The sequence below is a fragment of the Heterodontus francisci genome, chromosome 7 (assembly GCF_036365525.1).
Source record: "Heterodontus francisci isolate sHetFra1 chromosome 7, sHetFra1.hap1, whole genome shotgun sequence".
NCBI lineage: Eukaryota > Metazoa > Chordata > Chondrichthyes > Heterodontiformes > Heterodontidae > Heterodontus > Heterodontus francisci.
In genome coordinates this window covers 13266090-13282356 of record NC_090377.1, presented here as the reverse complement: position 1 = coordinate 13282356, position 16267 = coordinate 13266090, and the positions used below count along the sequence as shown (strand labels likewise).

At 44.3% G+C, this 16267-nt stretch overlaps 1 protein-coding gene across 7 annotated transcripts in view; it reads right to left on the bottom strand.

Annotated features, from left to right (window-relative positions):
* cfap65 (cilia and flagella associated protein 65) overlaps positions 1 to 16267 on the bottom strand; it is a 473759-nt gene that overhangs the window by 335350 nt on the left and 122142 nt on the right. For all 7 annotated transcript variants that reach the window (XM_068034809.1, XM_068034810.1, XM_068034811.1 and 4 more), the window contains exons 26-29: positions 13326 to 13442; positions 10806 to 10943; positions 2697 to 2771; positions 1977 to 2170 (exon numbers count right to left, since the gene is read on the bottom strand). In XM_068034809.1, coding sequence (XP_067890910.1) covers positions 1977 to 2170; positions 2697 to 2771; positions 10806 to 10943; positions 13326 to 13442 — 524 coding nt within the window. The remainder of the gene's footprint in view (positions 1 to 1976; positions 2171 to 2696; positions 2772 to 10805; positions 10944 to 13325; positions 13443 to 16267) is intronic.

Sequence of the window (16267 nt, the reverse complement as noted above, 5' to 3'; positions counted from 1 at the left end):
CATTTGGAAAGCAGTTGGCCTTGGAAGCTGCTGGACTCAGGAGCAAAGTGGCCTCAGGGACCAGGGATGTTTCTGTTTTGAATAAGCTCCATGCTCAAGCTAGAAATCGAGATTTGTGAGGTGCCTAGCCGGATGCTAGCGGGAGAATTCCAAGGATATTTCATATCTCAGAAGACAGCTGAGAAATTAAGGAAAATCAAAGTGAATTCCTAAGAGCTGTTTTACACTTTGGATTGGTCCCAGATGTGAACAAACTACCAAGTTTCTGTAAAGTATATGGGAACTCTTAGGGTGGAAGCAAAAGTCAAACGGGATGTTCTGTTGAGATTTAGAGTTTAAAGTATACGTCTTCATGCTTTAACATTTTACTTTTAAAGTATAAGTGATTTCAAATTATACTGTTAAGTTAGTAGTGTTTTGCTTTGTTTAATTCTTGTAAAGTAAGGTTTTTTTGTTTAAAACATGAAATCTTGTGGCATAATTCTTTCAGTAATAACTGGGAATTCGACTTTCTCTTTTTAAAAAGTTGATGGCCGCTAACAGGATGGAAATAATGGTATTGAGCTTCTTGAGTGTTGTTGGAGCTGCACTCATCCAGGCAAGTGGAGAATATTTCATCACACTCCTGACTTGTGCCATGTTGATGGTGGACAGGCTTTGGGGAGTCAGGAGGTGGGTTACTCGCCACAGAGTTCGCAGCCTCTGACCTGCTCTTGTAGACACAGTATTTCTGTGACTGCTTCAATTCAGTTTCTGGTCAATGGTGACCATCGCCCCCACCCCCCCCCCACCATCCCCAGGATGTTGATAGTGGGGGCTTCAGCAATGGTAATGTCATAGAATTTCAAGGGGAGATGGTTAGATTCTCTTATTGGAGATCATCATTGCCTGGCACTTCTGTGGCGTAAACGTTACTTGGCACTTATCAGCCCAAGCCTTAATGTTAGCCAGGTCTTGCTGCATATGTACACCAACTGTGTCCATATATTCATAACATACTCATATACAACATAAACTCAACCTAGAGACTGCAGTAGACCTTAGGCTCAACTGTAGGTTGGATCTCCTCAGATATGGGAGCAAAGTTTTGGCTAAACTTTGTGTTTCGAGAGAGCTATGAGTTGTTGGTTGGATGGGGGTGTGGCGGGCGGGGTGGTGGAAAAAGAGAAAACTAAGCCTCTTGCAAGGAGCTTTTGGAATGGAGAAGAGTTGGGAACTTCACTTATGGTTAGAGGAGGTAGCAAAGCCAAGAATGACAAATGAATGATGGTGGAACCAAAGAATCTTGTAGATATTGCATTTAATCCAGTGTTTTGGAGTAATGTGGCTCAGGCTTGTGTTCTAGTGCTGTCAGTGAAGGAAATGTGCTATTCCTACTATATCAGGTTTTCATATTTTATTGCCACGAATATAGGGTTGGCAACCATCCAGGATTGACCTTCATTGACAGCACGAGAACAGAAGTCTTCAGGAATTGAAGATTAATCTCCAGGACACTGCTGCAAACAAACCAGGGATAAAAATCATCACGACACTAAAAGAATTGTTTTTTTCCCCCAGTTTTCTTTGAATACTTTAGCTTATTAATTATAAAAACATTGGTGACAAGGAAAATGAACTAGAAGTCAAAAATCATCCAATTGGGTAACGAAAAGTCCGTTCAGAAACAAAATACTCCAGATGCTCGAAATCTGAAATAAAAACAGAACATACTGGAAATACTCAGTAATTCTGGCAGCATCTGTGGAGAGAGAAGCAGAGTTTTCGTTTCAGGTCTGTGACCTTTCATCAGCTTTCTGATTGGCCATGGGAAGACGGTGCGCTGAGAGGATGTGTACGCTGGGTGACCAATGGCGGAAGCGTGGGGGCAGGGCAGTTGGTGGCGGGACGTCATGTGATGAAGCTTCGAGGAATGCGTCCAACCAGAGTTGGTGACCCTACACGCATATCTGTGGCTATCCTCAGATATTCCCTACCTCATGATGTAGTGCTTAGGAACATCAGATGGAAAGTTCTTGTGATATTCCTCCATGGAGTGAGATCTGGCAGTGACTCCTAGGTGCAGCAGGAATGGTTTAGCTGGCGTTGGTCTGGACCAAATTCCAGGTGATGGTTTCGCTTCATGTTGACCTTCCCATGTTTCTGTGGGCTCCTTGATTGGAGGGAGGGTCTGTGTGGGGACAAACATACTTTCAGCAGTTCTGACTGCTGTACTTTGATCAACTTTCAATTGCTTAGCAAAGCTTGGTGCCTATCGAGGTTAAAAGATGGCTTTCCCAATTTTTCTTATTTTAGTCCGCATCAAACACTCCTAATAACTTGTAACATGGGTTAGACACTGAATAAAATTCCCTCCACTCTGCTGAACAATGTATCCAATTCCCAACCTCAGAAAGATGACCCCTAATACACCAGTGCAACATTTCCATTTACCTGCTACTGCCTATCCCCAAGAAGAATACTGATTTGTGTTGAATTATGAATGTTCTGTGCTGTATACTTACATTGACAAGGAACTACGTTGAGACTGCTCCAAGGAAATTGGGGCAATTTTAACCTAACGTTCTGAATGGGAACCCATTATTATATCAGCTGTTCTTTCCCTCCTCCGTGATTTTTGTTATCCTCTTTCACATACCTCTTTACTTTTATCTCCACTATCCCAGGCTGTATGTACCTCAGTCCTTATTTCTCACCTTGTACTTCATAATCTTAGTGCCTGCGTCCCTCTGTGTCTTCCTACGACCACTTCCTTGAAAGCCACAGCAACACTTTCAGAGAGAAAAGAATGAAACCAAGTTGGTACATTTAGAAAACACTGAATTCAACCATACTGTTGTTCTAAATCATTGCAGCTATCAGAAATACCTGGAAGAAGGTACATTAAACCAGTAAAGAAAAGAATGGCTTGCATCTATTGCATCACTCACAACCTCAATTTTGTAGATTGTAGATCCTTAAAGTGCTTCACAGCCAACAAAGGATTTTTGTTTGAGAGGAGTGACTGCTGTAATGTAGGAAAAATGCCGACCAATTTGCGCAAAGCTAGCGACCATAAATTGCAATCTGATAACGATCAGATAATATGTTCTTTTGAGTGATGCTGTTCAATCAATAAATACTGGCCAGGACATCAGGGAGAACTCCTCTGCTCTTCTCCAGAATAGTGCCATGTACATTTACAGCCACCTGAGAGGGCAGATGGGACTTCAGTTTACTGTCTCATCCAAAAGACAGCATCTCCTACAGTGCAGCAATCCCTCAGTACAGCACTGAACTGTCAGCCTGGATTATGTGCTCAAGCCTCTGCAGTGGGATTTGAACTCACGACCTTCGTACTCAGAGGCAACAGTGCTACCCACTGAGCCAAAACTGACATATCAAGTGCATGATCGCAAAAAGATCATATAATGGGGATGACCCATAAAAATATTGAGATTGTTAACTCCCTTCAATAGGGTAAATGAACATACTAAAACATATTAATCCAGTGGGTCCCAAGTTTAAACCCCTGCCTGCACTAAGGTGATTAATCTCAGTTGCAATAGTAGTTTGCCACATTTGTCCAGGGCTGCAGAGGATGAAAATCAGCCAGTGTTCCCATTCCCATCATCCCAAAATGTGCAGGTGGACGTCAGGTGTGAACAGGATCGAACTCAACTTGATGTCTCACCAGGGAGGAAGAGTCTGCCAATACTCACTGCTCTGTGCTCTCACATTAAGAAAGGCCAAAGGAATGGGGGGGGAGCAAAATGCTATGCTCATGGAGATGACTTCAGGAGAGGAGGGAAGAAAAGCAGGAAAAGGAAAGCAACAGCATTTTAAAATGTTACACTTTCACTTCAGGTAGCTGCATAACCCTCAATAGTTCAGACGTAGGATGTAAGAAAACTTCATAGAGAGTGCTTCTCAAAGTAACGTCACGTGGGTAGGTTTCCTCTGATTGCGATTCTAAGTAGGGACATAAGAACATAAGAAATAGGAACAGGAGTAGGTCATTCAGCCCCTCCAGTCGGCTCCACCTCATGGTCAACCTTCAAGCTCAGCTACACCTTCCCACATTATCTCCGTAACCCTCAGTTCTCTTAGCATCCAAAAATCTGTTGCTGTCTAAACTTGAATATACTCAACAACTGAGCAAGAAAAGAAACTGCATTATGCAGCTCTTCAGCACATTCTCGTGGTGTTCCAAAGATTTCACAATCAACTAATTACTTTTTCAGCGCTGCCACTATTGTTATGCATAGAAACGCAATGGGCAATTTGCATACAGCAAGGTCCCAGAAAAAGTAATAAGACGAATGACCAGTTAACCTCTTTTTAAGTGGTGTGGGTTGCAGCAGGAATGCTGGCCACAACATTGGGAGAATTCCCAGCTTTTCTTTCAATAGTGCCCTGGGGATTTTTGCTATACATCCACCGGAATAGGCAGACAGGGCCTCAGTTTAACATCGTCCTCCGAAAAAATGGACAATGCAGCACTTCCTCATTATTAAGGATCGGCAATGCATCCACACATGGACACCAGTGTACGTGGTAAAATATTTTGAGGTCTGTGACTGGTAATTTCAAGGATGAGAAATTTCCCATTGGTTCCTTCTTTCCTACCAAACCAACTGTGGGGGGGGGGGGGGATGGGGGAGATGTGGGGGGGGGGGGGGATGGGGGGGATGTAGGGGGGGGGATGGGGGGGGTGATGTGGGGGGGGGGATGTGGAGGGGGAGGGGTGGAGGGGGAGAAGGGGAGGGAGGGAGGGAGAGAGGGAGGGAGGGAGGGAGGGAGAGAGGGAGGGAGGGAGGGAGGGTGGGGAGAGGGGGAGAGAGGGGAGGGGAGGGGCGGAGGGAGGGAGGGGAGTGTGAGGGGGGGAGAGAGGGGAGGGAGGGGGGGAGAGAGGGGGGTGGAGAGAGGGGAGGGGGAGGGGGGGAGAGAGGGGGAGCAGAGAGAGGGGGGGAGGGAGAGAGAGGGTAGAGAGGGGGCAGAGAGAGGGTACAGAGGGGGCATAGAGAGGGTAGAGGCAGAGAGAGAGAGGGCAGAGAGAGAGGGGGCAGAGAGAGAGGGGGCAGAGAGAGAGGGGGCAGAGAGAGAGGGGGCAGAGAGAGAGGGGGCAGAGAGAGAGGGGGCAGAGAGAGAGGGGCAGCAGAGAGAGAGAGGTGGGGGCAGAGTGACAGAGGGGGCAGAGAGAGAGAGAGGGCGGGCAAAGAGAGAGAGAGAGACAGGGAGGGCCTGAGAGAGGGTGGGCAGAGAGAGAGAGGGTGGGCAGAGAGAGGGAGGGGGGTCAGAGAAAGGGAGGGGGATAGAGAAGGGGAGGGGGACAGAGAAGGGGAGGGGGACAGAGATGGAGAGGGGGACAGACAAAGAGAGGGGGACAGACAAAGAAAGGGGGACAGAGAAAGAGAGGGGGACAGAGAAAGAGAGGGGGACAGAGAAAGAGAGGGGGACAGAGAAAGAGAGGGGGACAGAGAAAGAGAGGGGGACATAGAGGGGAGAGCAGAGAGAGAGCAGGGGAACAGAGGGGGCATGGGGGAAGAGAGAGAGAGCGAGGGGAGGTAACACAGAGATGGGGGGTGGCACGGAGAGGATTGACAGAGAGGGAAGTGAAAAGAGACAGACAGAAAGGGAGAGTGAGGAGGGATAGAGTGTGATCAAGATCACTCCTGACAGATGGACATCTATCCAGAATACTCCACATTGCTACAATTGCTCAGGAAAATATTGACTACTTGTGCAAGCAAAGGAAATGCCAGGTGTCTCACTTCGCCAGTGTCCAATATAGCGATGAAAAAGTAAGTCAATAAATTAGTCTTCTCAAAAATGCACATGTTGTTGTTTTGATTAATAGTAAGGTAAATGGTTAATGCCTTTATCTTTTTGAAACAGTCTCACCGGCCCCCTATGTAAGACAAAAATTATATTGCTCCCCCCCCCCCCCAACGCAAAAAGGTTGGACACCTCTGGGGGGGGGGGGGGATGGAGGGGGGGGGAATGGGGGGGGATGGGGTGGAGGGGGAGGGAGGGAGGGTGGAGGGGGAGGGAGGGGGGGGGGGAAGAGTGTTTTAATATCCTGGAAGCTCGGTTATTTTAAAATACAAGTTAAAAGGCTTGTGTTATGTAAACTCATTATAAAATGGTAGAAGTCACATAAGCAATGTCACCATTTCTACGCTCTGGCACGCATTACTTTCACTTCGGACACAAGCTCAGTGACATGTTGAAAGTTACTTCTATATAAATGTCGCAATTCTGCTGCTATCCATTTGAAATCACATTGTTCCAGAACAAGATGGCAGAGGGGAAAACAGGCAAGAAAATTCAAGGAACCTCCAGGAGTCAGCACTGTACGTTCCTCATGAATACAACAGTACGGTGTAATGGGCCTGAGTAATATTGGCAAAAACACGATGCTGCTGACTCATACAGTGGTTAGTAAATACAATGTAATGGATAGCTTTAATAAACCTTAATCTATGATAAACTGTCTATGATACTGTAACAAAATCCATGCTGCATTTGCAGTTTTAAAAACTGTCGGGGAAGACCTAGAAAAAATTTATGATGTTTCAATGATCATATTAGAAATAGTCATTAACTGATTTTTCTTTTGCTACGAATTAGATTAAAGGACAAGTTTTACAAGTATGTCAAAGATCCTTAACTGCAATGTGCCTCATTTACTATCCAGTTTGAGGACAGATTACCTGAGTGGCCAATGTCATTTGAAAGTTGTCTGTACCATAATTATATTACGTTAAAAGTGCACATTTGCCAACAGCTAAGAGATTTGGTTTGGACATAAATTAGTCTGGAGTACAATCTTACAGTGACTAAACATTTTGTAACTGAATAAGACATGCAGTAACAACCACTCAACCTTTTGCTAATAATTGTTATTAATAATTATCTTGTCAGAGCTGAATCGGAATCGACAGTGATAGTCTGAGGTATCGACATAGTGGATTTAAGAGAATTACTTTTTTGGAGGAACTGAAGGGCGCTCTTTGTTTGTAATTGTGTTTATCTAATTTTGTCACTAGCTTTGGCGATTAAATTACATTTTGACCATGAGATGCTGCTATTGTTTCTGTATTTTGGAATCCAGGACCTAGTTTAACAGCCTGTCACGATGAATAAATTAGTCTTGGCTACCTACCATTAATCTCTTTGTCTCTTCCTGTCTCACTCTGCTTTTCTGTTTTATATAACTCTTCTGAAGTACTATCTGCTCCATTCTGTAAAATTCTCCTGATTTGGAGATCACTGCTCTTTTGTTGGCTGCCCTATCTTCAGACACATAATGCAAGCAGGTGGAGAAGTTGCACAAACATTGATCATCAAGGGTTAAATTGTCTTGTGATAATAGCAGTGAGAGAAATGGTCCATCTTCCTCTTGCTGGTTTTTCTACTGCCTCACCTCAATAACCAGAATAACAATCCTCTCCTTGAGTTTCATGGTTTATTGGATGAATTTGCAATCCAAGCATAGTGAGTTCACAGATTTCATTTGATAAGGTCCATCTATCACCTGTGACATGGTATAGCTAGCTCTATTCTATCAACAAAAGTAATTCGCATTGGCATTGCATACTATTTTGCTTGCTTGCTAGCTAATACAGTTGTGCTGATTTTCATTGACGTTTGTATGCTTAGCTACTTTATTTAGTGTTACGACCGGCCACTCCGGTCAAAGCCCCCAATCAAAATATACGGTTCTGATTGTGGTGGGAGAGACGCACTGATAATTCAATCCCGTCGCTCCACAGATCGCCTAACATATCATTTAAAACTTTCCAAATTAAAGAAAGACCCAGCCAAATTGTACCATCTATTAACCCCCGAATCAGGCTAACCAAACCAGATGTCTTTAAATCAACAAATTAACTCTTTAATTAGACAAACTAAATTCTTAAACAGTATGAAGATATAAACAACATTTAAAAATAGAAAAATTAGAGTCCTTGCAAATTTATAGTCCAATGTTGCTTGAAGTCCCCACAGAATGTCGCTTGAAGTCCTCGGCGATGAATTTCAACAATTAACAACTTGCGAACACTTTCGATAGAATCAATCTGACTTCAGAGTTTTTTGAGGGATAAAAGACTGTCACAGTCTAACTTCCCTTTCTTCAATTTAAATTACCAGAGATCTCTGTTTCGGCTTGACTTTTTCCTTACAATTTTGAGAGATAATAATTAACAAACTAAAATCCTCTTCCTTCAGTTTAAATGGTTGAGAGCTCTTTCTTTAGGTGCCAACACCAGTTGTGTCTGTATGTCTCTGTTTCTGTCCTCTGTCTGTGTGTTCTGTCAAAACAAACTGTCTTCAACTAAAAGCCAATTCAAAACTGAATTGTAACAAATGCATCACATGAGACTCACTCCAAATGGCTGTTTCAAAGGCAACGAAAATGCACCCTCCTATAACTCCTGAGGCTTGCTGGTTCTTAAAGCAATACTGATCCCTTGCAAGCCTTAAAGGCAAACCGCATATTGCGAAAAAAAACTACAGGACCATGATAACAGGGAGAAATAAAAAATAAGTTTTAAATCGGACTGTATTCTGACGGCATTAGATTGGCTATAAACTTTATATACAGATTAATTGCCCCCATGTCTGTGGCTAAGCCAATAATTTTATGGTGCAACATTTCAGTGCCTATCCCTGCTCATTACTGTACTTGAATACAAGTCTAGGTGATGTTGTAAGTCTCAGAACGGAATTTAAACCTAAAAAGCTTTGACTCAGAGGTGAGAGTCCCAGAAACTGAGATTAGGTCACATTGTAAATGAAATGCTTATGATTTCTCTAGATACAATGAACATCTTGATATTTTCACTGAGCAGAGTTTATGCGCTCTAATTTTCCTCCCTGCAGCTTTGAGCTGCCACTAAGATGGCAGGTAGGTCGCCTGACTCTGGCCCTTTGCAAATACCCTTTCGATGGAGCTAGATTAAGAATTCTTGTGTCTCCGAGTACCAAGCACATTCTGAATCTCTCTGCAATGTATTCCTACTCTGCTACAGCATAAACTGTGCTAATGCCAGTTTTTATTTTGGAATGATACTGCCCACTCTGCCTCACCCACATCTGACAGCATTAAGGGCTAGAATTATTTTGATGCAGCAGTTGTAAGTAGTTTCTCTGACTGTGGCAAAATTTACCAAGGGCTCCATGCGTTAATCTGCCACAAGCTTATCGACAAGAACCCAGCATCTCCTGCACAGTTTCCCTAACCTTGCAATTAGAGACACCACACTCTATTTACTGCAGCCACATGCTAAGGGGTGTGGGTGGTTCCCACTTTTCAACACCCGCAGCAAGTGTTTTTGTTACTAGGGTTTTAACCCCTTTGTGTTTTATTTGTCAAATAACAGACAGTGACAGGTTTTCTTGTAGGTTTAACGCAGAAGATGAACTATTTATTGAGCAATATTCATTCCCGAAATGGTCACAACCGCAAGCATGCACACCCACCCGCCCGAGAGATAGACAGGGAGGAAAAGGGGTAAGCGGTTTGAAGTGAGGTAGGGTTTCAGGGTTCATGGTAAACCTGTTGAATCTTCTCAGCGGTCAATTTCTCTTTTAAAGTTGCAGGCCTGGGTTTTGTAGATTGTTTTTAGGTAGCTGAGTCTTCAGTCTAGAAACGGGAGATCACTTTCAGTTCTCTGTTGCACAAATTGAATTGTAGAAATCACAGCAGGTCACCTTCTTTGGCTTTTGCTAGATTTCTCCCTGCTCTCAGCTGGACAGGCTTTGGTGATGTTTGTTCTGGTTCTCTCTCACAAGAGAGCTACTTTTTAAAGTCAAAAATCTCTCACATCTTGCCTCTGTTGGGAGACGTAGAGCCCTCTCCCTGTAGTAACCAACAATGGCCCAGGATGTAGCTACTTCACACCTTCTTTGTTTCAGAAGATTCAAAATTCAATGCAAAAATTCTCTTGATGGGTTCAGGATGGGTGTAATTCTTCTTAGCTTGGAATATATCCATTTGTTCTTGCCAGACAGTAAGACAGTTTGAATACACAGTTTGACCACTGGTGGCCATTTTGCAGCACACTGTCCATTTTTTAAAAGAAAAGTCAATTTTTGTAACTCTTCAGTTTGGGTTCTTGTATTCTCAGTCGCTGCACTTCACAAGCATAATGACTTGCCACATCAAATGGAACGATCAAAGTGCTGAAAACTCCACTTAATCTCTGATCAACAGCTGCTAAATAAACCTGCTGAGTTTTTCCAGCATTCTCTGTTTTTATTACACTGGGGTCTGAAATTACATTGCAAGCTACTACTGTATCACCACTTAATAAATGAATTATTGCCTCTGCTACAATAGTGGAAAGAGAAATTTTAGACCAATGCCTTTGTCTGCTTTTTCCCCCCACTCTCAGCACCAAGGACTATTCTCATGTATGAGCCCTCCATCCTGGAAGCAAACTCTGACTTGCATGAGCTTGAATCTGGAAATGTGTTGCCCAGTGACTGAATTGTAACCTGCTTTCTGGAAATGAACACCTCAATGATGAAGTAAGGTGGAAGGAGGCCTACGTGGAGTATTAGCACTGGCATGGACCAGCTGAGCTGAATGACCTGCTTGCATGGTGTAAACTCAATGTAATTCTCTATGTAACTGAGCTGAGTGGAAGAAATAAAGGCTCCATCTTTCCATCTCACAGTGTTACACATTCAGCCTCCAGTGAGCAAAGGGTAACGCAGAGTGCCAGCTCCGGAGATGTCACCTGCCTTTGCTTGCTGTAGAGCTCAATCCCACAACCCTGCCCACCTACCCTATGTTTATTGTTAGCTGCACCTACCTGTCTTTGGAAAGATGGCTGTTGGTTATCCAGTAGATCCCATTCTGTGATAGTGAACTCGACTTGCTGCCGGTCATTCTCTTTCTCCCAGTCCTGGAGTTCCTTTTGGTACTGTGTTACCTGTCGCTTGGAGTAAACCTATCAAAGGGGATCAAGTCAGTTATGAACAGACAAATTTACAGCATGTTGCAGTCTGTAGACAGGAACAGGAGGATGCTACTGAGCCCCTTGAGCCTGTTCTGCTATTCATCTTAGATCATAGCTGATGTGTATCTTAACTCCATTTAGTCCTCATTGTTCTGTAACTTTTAATACCCTTAATAAAACAAAATCTATCGATCTCACAGTTTTAAAATTTTGAGTTGACTCCCAGCCTCAACAACTTTTTTCGGGGGGGGGGGGGGGGAAAGAGTTCTAGGTTTTCACTATCCTTAATGTGAAGAAGTGCTTCCTGACATCACCCCTGAATGGCCCAGCTCTCATTATAAGGTTATGCCCCCTTGTTTTGCGCTCTCCTCACCACCACCACCACCAGAGGAAATAGCTTCTTCTATCTACACTATCAAATCCTTGTATCATCTTAACCAACCCACAATAATGTGATCAAAAACCACCAATTGGCCTTCTCCTGGAAATATTCCAGATTGGGTGCAAAATGTTTTTGTTTTTCTTAAAGTCAATTTGGTGCTTATCAAAGTGAATGGAACATTTCAGGCACCCAGTATAACATCAAGCTTTCCTAGGTCATACATAGGGATTATATTCAGCAGACGGCTTTCTTTACTCTGTCCAGTTATGTTTCTGAACTCAAAAGAGTACTCCACAGCACCATAAAATCATACAATCCTACAGCACAGAAAGAGACCATTCAACCATTGCACCTGTGCCGGCTCTTTGAAAAAGCTATCCAATTTGTCTTACTCCCAATGCTCTTCCCCAATAACTCTGAAAATTTTTCCTTTTCAAATATTTATCCCATTCCCTTTAGAAAGTTATTGTTTCATCTGTTCCCATTGCCCTTTCAGGCAGTGCATTCCAAATCACAACAACACACTGTGCAAAAAACAAATTCTCATCTCCCCTCTGGTTCTTTTGCTTCTTAAATCTGTGTCCTATCTTACAAAGAGGTTGGTAACCCACCTGCCAATGAAAACAGTTTCTTTCAAACTACTCTATCAAAATCCTTCATGATTTTAAACAACTCTATTAAATCTCCCCTTAAGCTTCCCTGCTGTAAAGAGAACAAACCCAGCTCCTCTATTCTCTCCACATAACCAAAGACTCTCATCCCTGGTACCATTCTGCTAAATCTCCTCTGCACTCTCCAAGGACTTGACATATTTCCTAGAGTGTGGTGCCTAGAAATGGACATAATACTGCATCTAAGACTGAACCAGTGATTTATAAAATTTAGTATAACACTTTGCTTATGTACTTGATGCCTCAACTTAGAAAGAGCAGATTCCATATGCTTCTTTTGAAAATAGATTTAACAACTTCAAAGATGTATGCACATGAACCTCCAAGGTCTCTCTGCTCCTGCGGCTCCTTTAAAATGGTACCATTTCATTTATTTTGTCTCTCCGCATTCTACCTCCCATGTGGAACATCTATTTCCCCACTCGAGTTTGTCTGAGCAAGAAATACATCAGATCACACAGAAACGTTAACTCTGTTTTTCTCTCCACAGATACTGCCTGATCTGTAGAGTATTTCCAGCATTTTCTGTTTTTATTTAAAATTTCCAGCTTCTGCAGCATTTTGCTTTTGTCAGAGCAAGATTGCCTGTTTGGCAGCAGTAGGGCTCATATGCTCCAAATACTGGGTTGAAAATGCACAAACTCACTTCGTATTAGAATCTTGAAGCTAAGGGACAGGTCTGAGAGATATTGTGGTGCTGAGAGTTCCTGGAAGAGCACTTTGCATGGAACACTTTCTAACCCTTAAAAGGAAAAAAGACTTGCATTTATATAGTGCCTTACATGACCTCAGGAAGTTCCAAAGCACCTTACAGCCAATTAAATACCTTTTTTTTTAAGTGTAGTTACTGTGGTAATGTTGGAAACATGGCAGCCAATTTGAGCACAGCAAGGTCCCACAAACAGCAAAGTTATAATGTCCAGATAATCTGCTTTAGTGGTGTTGATTGAGGACAGCAGGAAGAATTCCCCTGCTCCTGTTCAAAATAGTGCTGTGGAATCTCTTATGTGCACCTGAGATGGCAGACAGTGTCTTGGTTTAACGTGGACCCAAAAGACAGCAACATTGACAGTGCAGAGTCCCCTCAGCACTGCACTGGAGTATCAGCCTTTATATGGTGCTCAGGTCCCTGCACTGGGGCTTGAACCTATAATTTTCAGACTCCAAGGTGAGAGTGCTACCACCGAGACAGCAATCCTTTCATGAGATGGAACCAGGCAGTTTCAGGCAAAAAAAGGGTGAAGGCCACAGATGTACTGTCCCCACTGGCTCCTAAGGATGTAGTTCAAACCTTTTTATGTGAAAGGTAAAAGAAATTACCTCACAGATTAGATCCAGGTCATAGAAGCAAGGGTTTTTATGTGATCTCAGCGTGACAATACAATGTGTGCTGTCTCCAGGATGAAGCACTCCAGAAACAGGACTAGCACTCAATACCTATAAAAAGAACAGTGACAAGTTAGTGGGATATGGACAGACACAGCAAAATACATTCCCAAACCGTCATTTATACAGCTAAATTCAAAAAACAATCAATGCTCAGACAAGAGAGTGATGCGTGGACCAAAATGAGAAGAGGTGGTCTCAAATCATGCTGCACTATTGCAACAATCCAGATTTCTGTAGCACTCCTCACACAGAAATATGCCTTAAAGTGCTTTACAGGTTATGGGCAGAAAAAAGTGGATACCAAGCAGGAGGAAAGAGAAAAATCAATGTAAAACGGGGAAAAGCATTGCCGCAGAGAAGGTGGTTTTAAAAATGGGAATTGAGCTGACAAGTTCTCATCCTCATATTCAATCCCCTCCATTGGCCTTGCCCCTCCCTATCTCTGTAACCCTCCAAGATCCACTGCGTCCTCCGAATCTGAGCTTTTGCACATCCCGATTTTTATCACTCCACCACTGGCAGCCATGCCTTCAGCTGCCTAGGCCCTAAGCTCTGGAATTCTCTCCCTTAAGCTCTCCACCTCTTTTTTTCATTCATTCCTGGGATGTGGGCGACGCGGGCCAGGCCAGCATTTATTGCCCATCCCTAATTGCCCTTGAGAAGGTGGTGGTGAGCTGCATTCTTGAACCGCTGCAGTCCATGTGGGGTAGGTATACCCAGAGTGCTGTTAGGAAGGGAGTTCCAAGATTTTGACCCAGCGACAGTGAAGGAATGGCGATATAGTTCCAAGTCAGGACGGTGTGTGACTTGGAGAGGAATTTGCAGGTGGTGGTGTTCCCATGTATTTGCTACCCTTGTCCTTCTAGTCGGTAGAGGTCACGGGTTTGGAAGGTGCTGTCTAAGGAGCCTTGGTGCATTGCTGCAGTGCATCTTGTAGATGGTACACACTGCTGCCACTGTGCGTCGGTGGTGGAGGGAGTGAATGTTTGTAGACGGGGTGCCAATCAAGTGGGCTGCTTTGTCCTGGATGGTGTCAAGCTTCTTGAGTGTTGTTGGAGCTGCACCCATCCAGGCAAGTGGAGAGTATTCCATCACACTCCTGACTTGTGCCTTGTAGATGGTGGGCAGGCTTTGGGGAGTCAGGAGGTGAGTTACTCGCCTCAGGATTCCTAGCCTCTGACCTGCTCTTGTAGCCACGGTATTTATATGACTACTCCAGTTCAGTTTCTGGTCAATGGTAGCCCCTAGGATGTTGATAGTGGGGGATTCAGCGATGGTAATGCTGTTGAATGTCAAGGGCAGATGGTTAGATTCTCTCTTGTTGGAGATGGTCATTGCCTGGCACTTGTGTGGCGTGAATTAACAGTGCCACTTATCAGCCCAAGCCTGGATATTGTCCAGGTCTTGTTGCATTTCTACACGGACTGCTTCAGTATCTGAGGAGTCACGAATGGTGCTGAACATTGTGCAATCATCAGCGTACATCCCCACTTCTGACCTTATGATTGAAGGAAGGTCATTGATGAAGCAGCTGAAGATGGTTGGGCCTAGGACACTACCCTGAGGAACTCCTGCAGTGATGTCCTGAAGCTCAGATGATTGACCTCCAACAACCACAACCATCTTCCTTAGTGCTAGGTATGACTCCAACCAGCAGAGGGTTTTTCCCCTGATTCCCATTGACCTCGGTTTTGCTAGGGCTCCTTGATGCCATACTCGGTCAAATGCTGCCTTGATGTCAAGGGCAGTCACTCTCACCTCACCTCTTGAGTTCAGCTCTTTTGTCCATGTTTGAACCAAGGCTGTAATGAGGTCCAGAGCTGAGTGGCCCTGGCGGAACCCAAACTGAGCGTCACTGAGCAGGTTATTGCTGAGCAAGTGCCACTTGATAGCACTGTTGATGACACCTTCCATCACTTTGCTGATGATTGAGAGTAGACTGATGGAGCGGTAATTGGCCGGGTTGGACTTGTCCTGCTTTTTGTGTACGGGACATACCTGGGCAATTTTCCACATTGCAGGATAGATGCCAGTGTTGTAGCTGTACTGGAACAGCTTGGCAAGGGGCGCGGCAAGTTCTGGAGCACAGGTCTTCAGTACTATTGCCGGAATATTGTCAGGACCCATAGCTTTTGCAGTATCCAGTGCCTTCAGTCGTTTCTTGATATCACGCAGAGTGAATCGAATTGGCTGAAGTCTGGCATCTGTGATGCTGGGGACTTCAGGAGGAGGCCGAGATGGATCATCAACTCGGCACTTCTGGCTGAAGATTGTTGCAAATGCTTCAGCCTTATCTTTCACACTGAGGTGCTGGGCTCCCCCGTCATTGAGGATGGGGATATTTGTGGAGCCACCTCCTCCAGTTATTTGCTTAATTGTCCACCACCATTCACGGCTGGATGGGGCAGGACTGCAGAGCTTAGATCTGATCCGTTAGTTATGGGATCGCTTAGCTCTGTATATTGTACGCTGCTTTTGCAGTTTGGCACCTCATGGATGCCCAGTTTTGCATTGCTAGATCTGTTTGAAATCTATCCCATTTAGCACGGTGATAGTGCCACACAACACAACGGACGGTATCCTCAATGTGAAGGCGGGACTTCGTCTCCACAAGGACTGTGCGGTGGTCACTCCTACCAATACAGTCATGGACAGAAGCATCTGCAGCAGGCAGATTGGTGAGGACGAGGTCAAGTATGTTTCTCCCTCGTGTTGGTTCCCCCACCACCTGCCGCAGACCCAGTCTAGCAGCTATGTCCTTTACGACTCAGCCAGCTCAGTCAGTAGTGGTGCTACCAAGCCACTCTTGGTGATGGACATTGAAGTCCCCCACCCAGAGTACATTTTGTGCCCTTGCCAACCTCAGTGCTTCC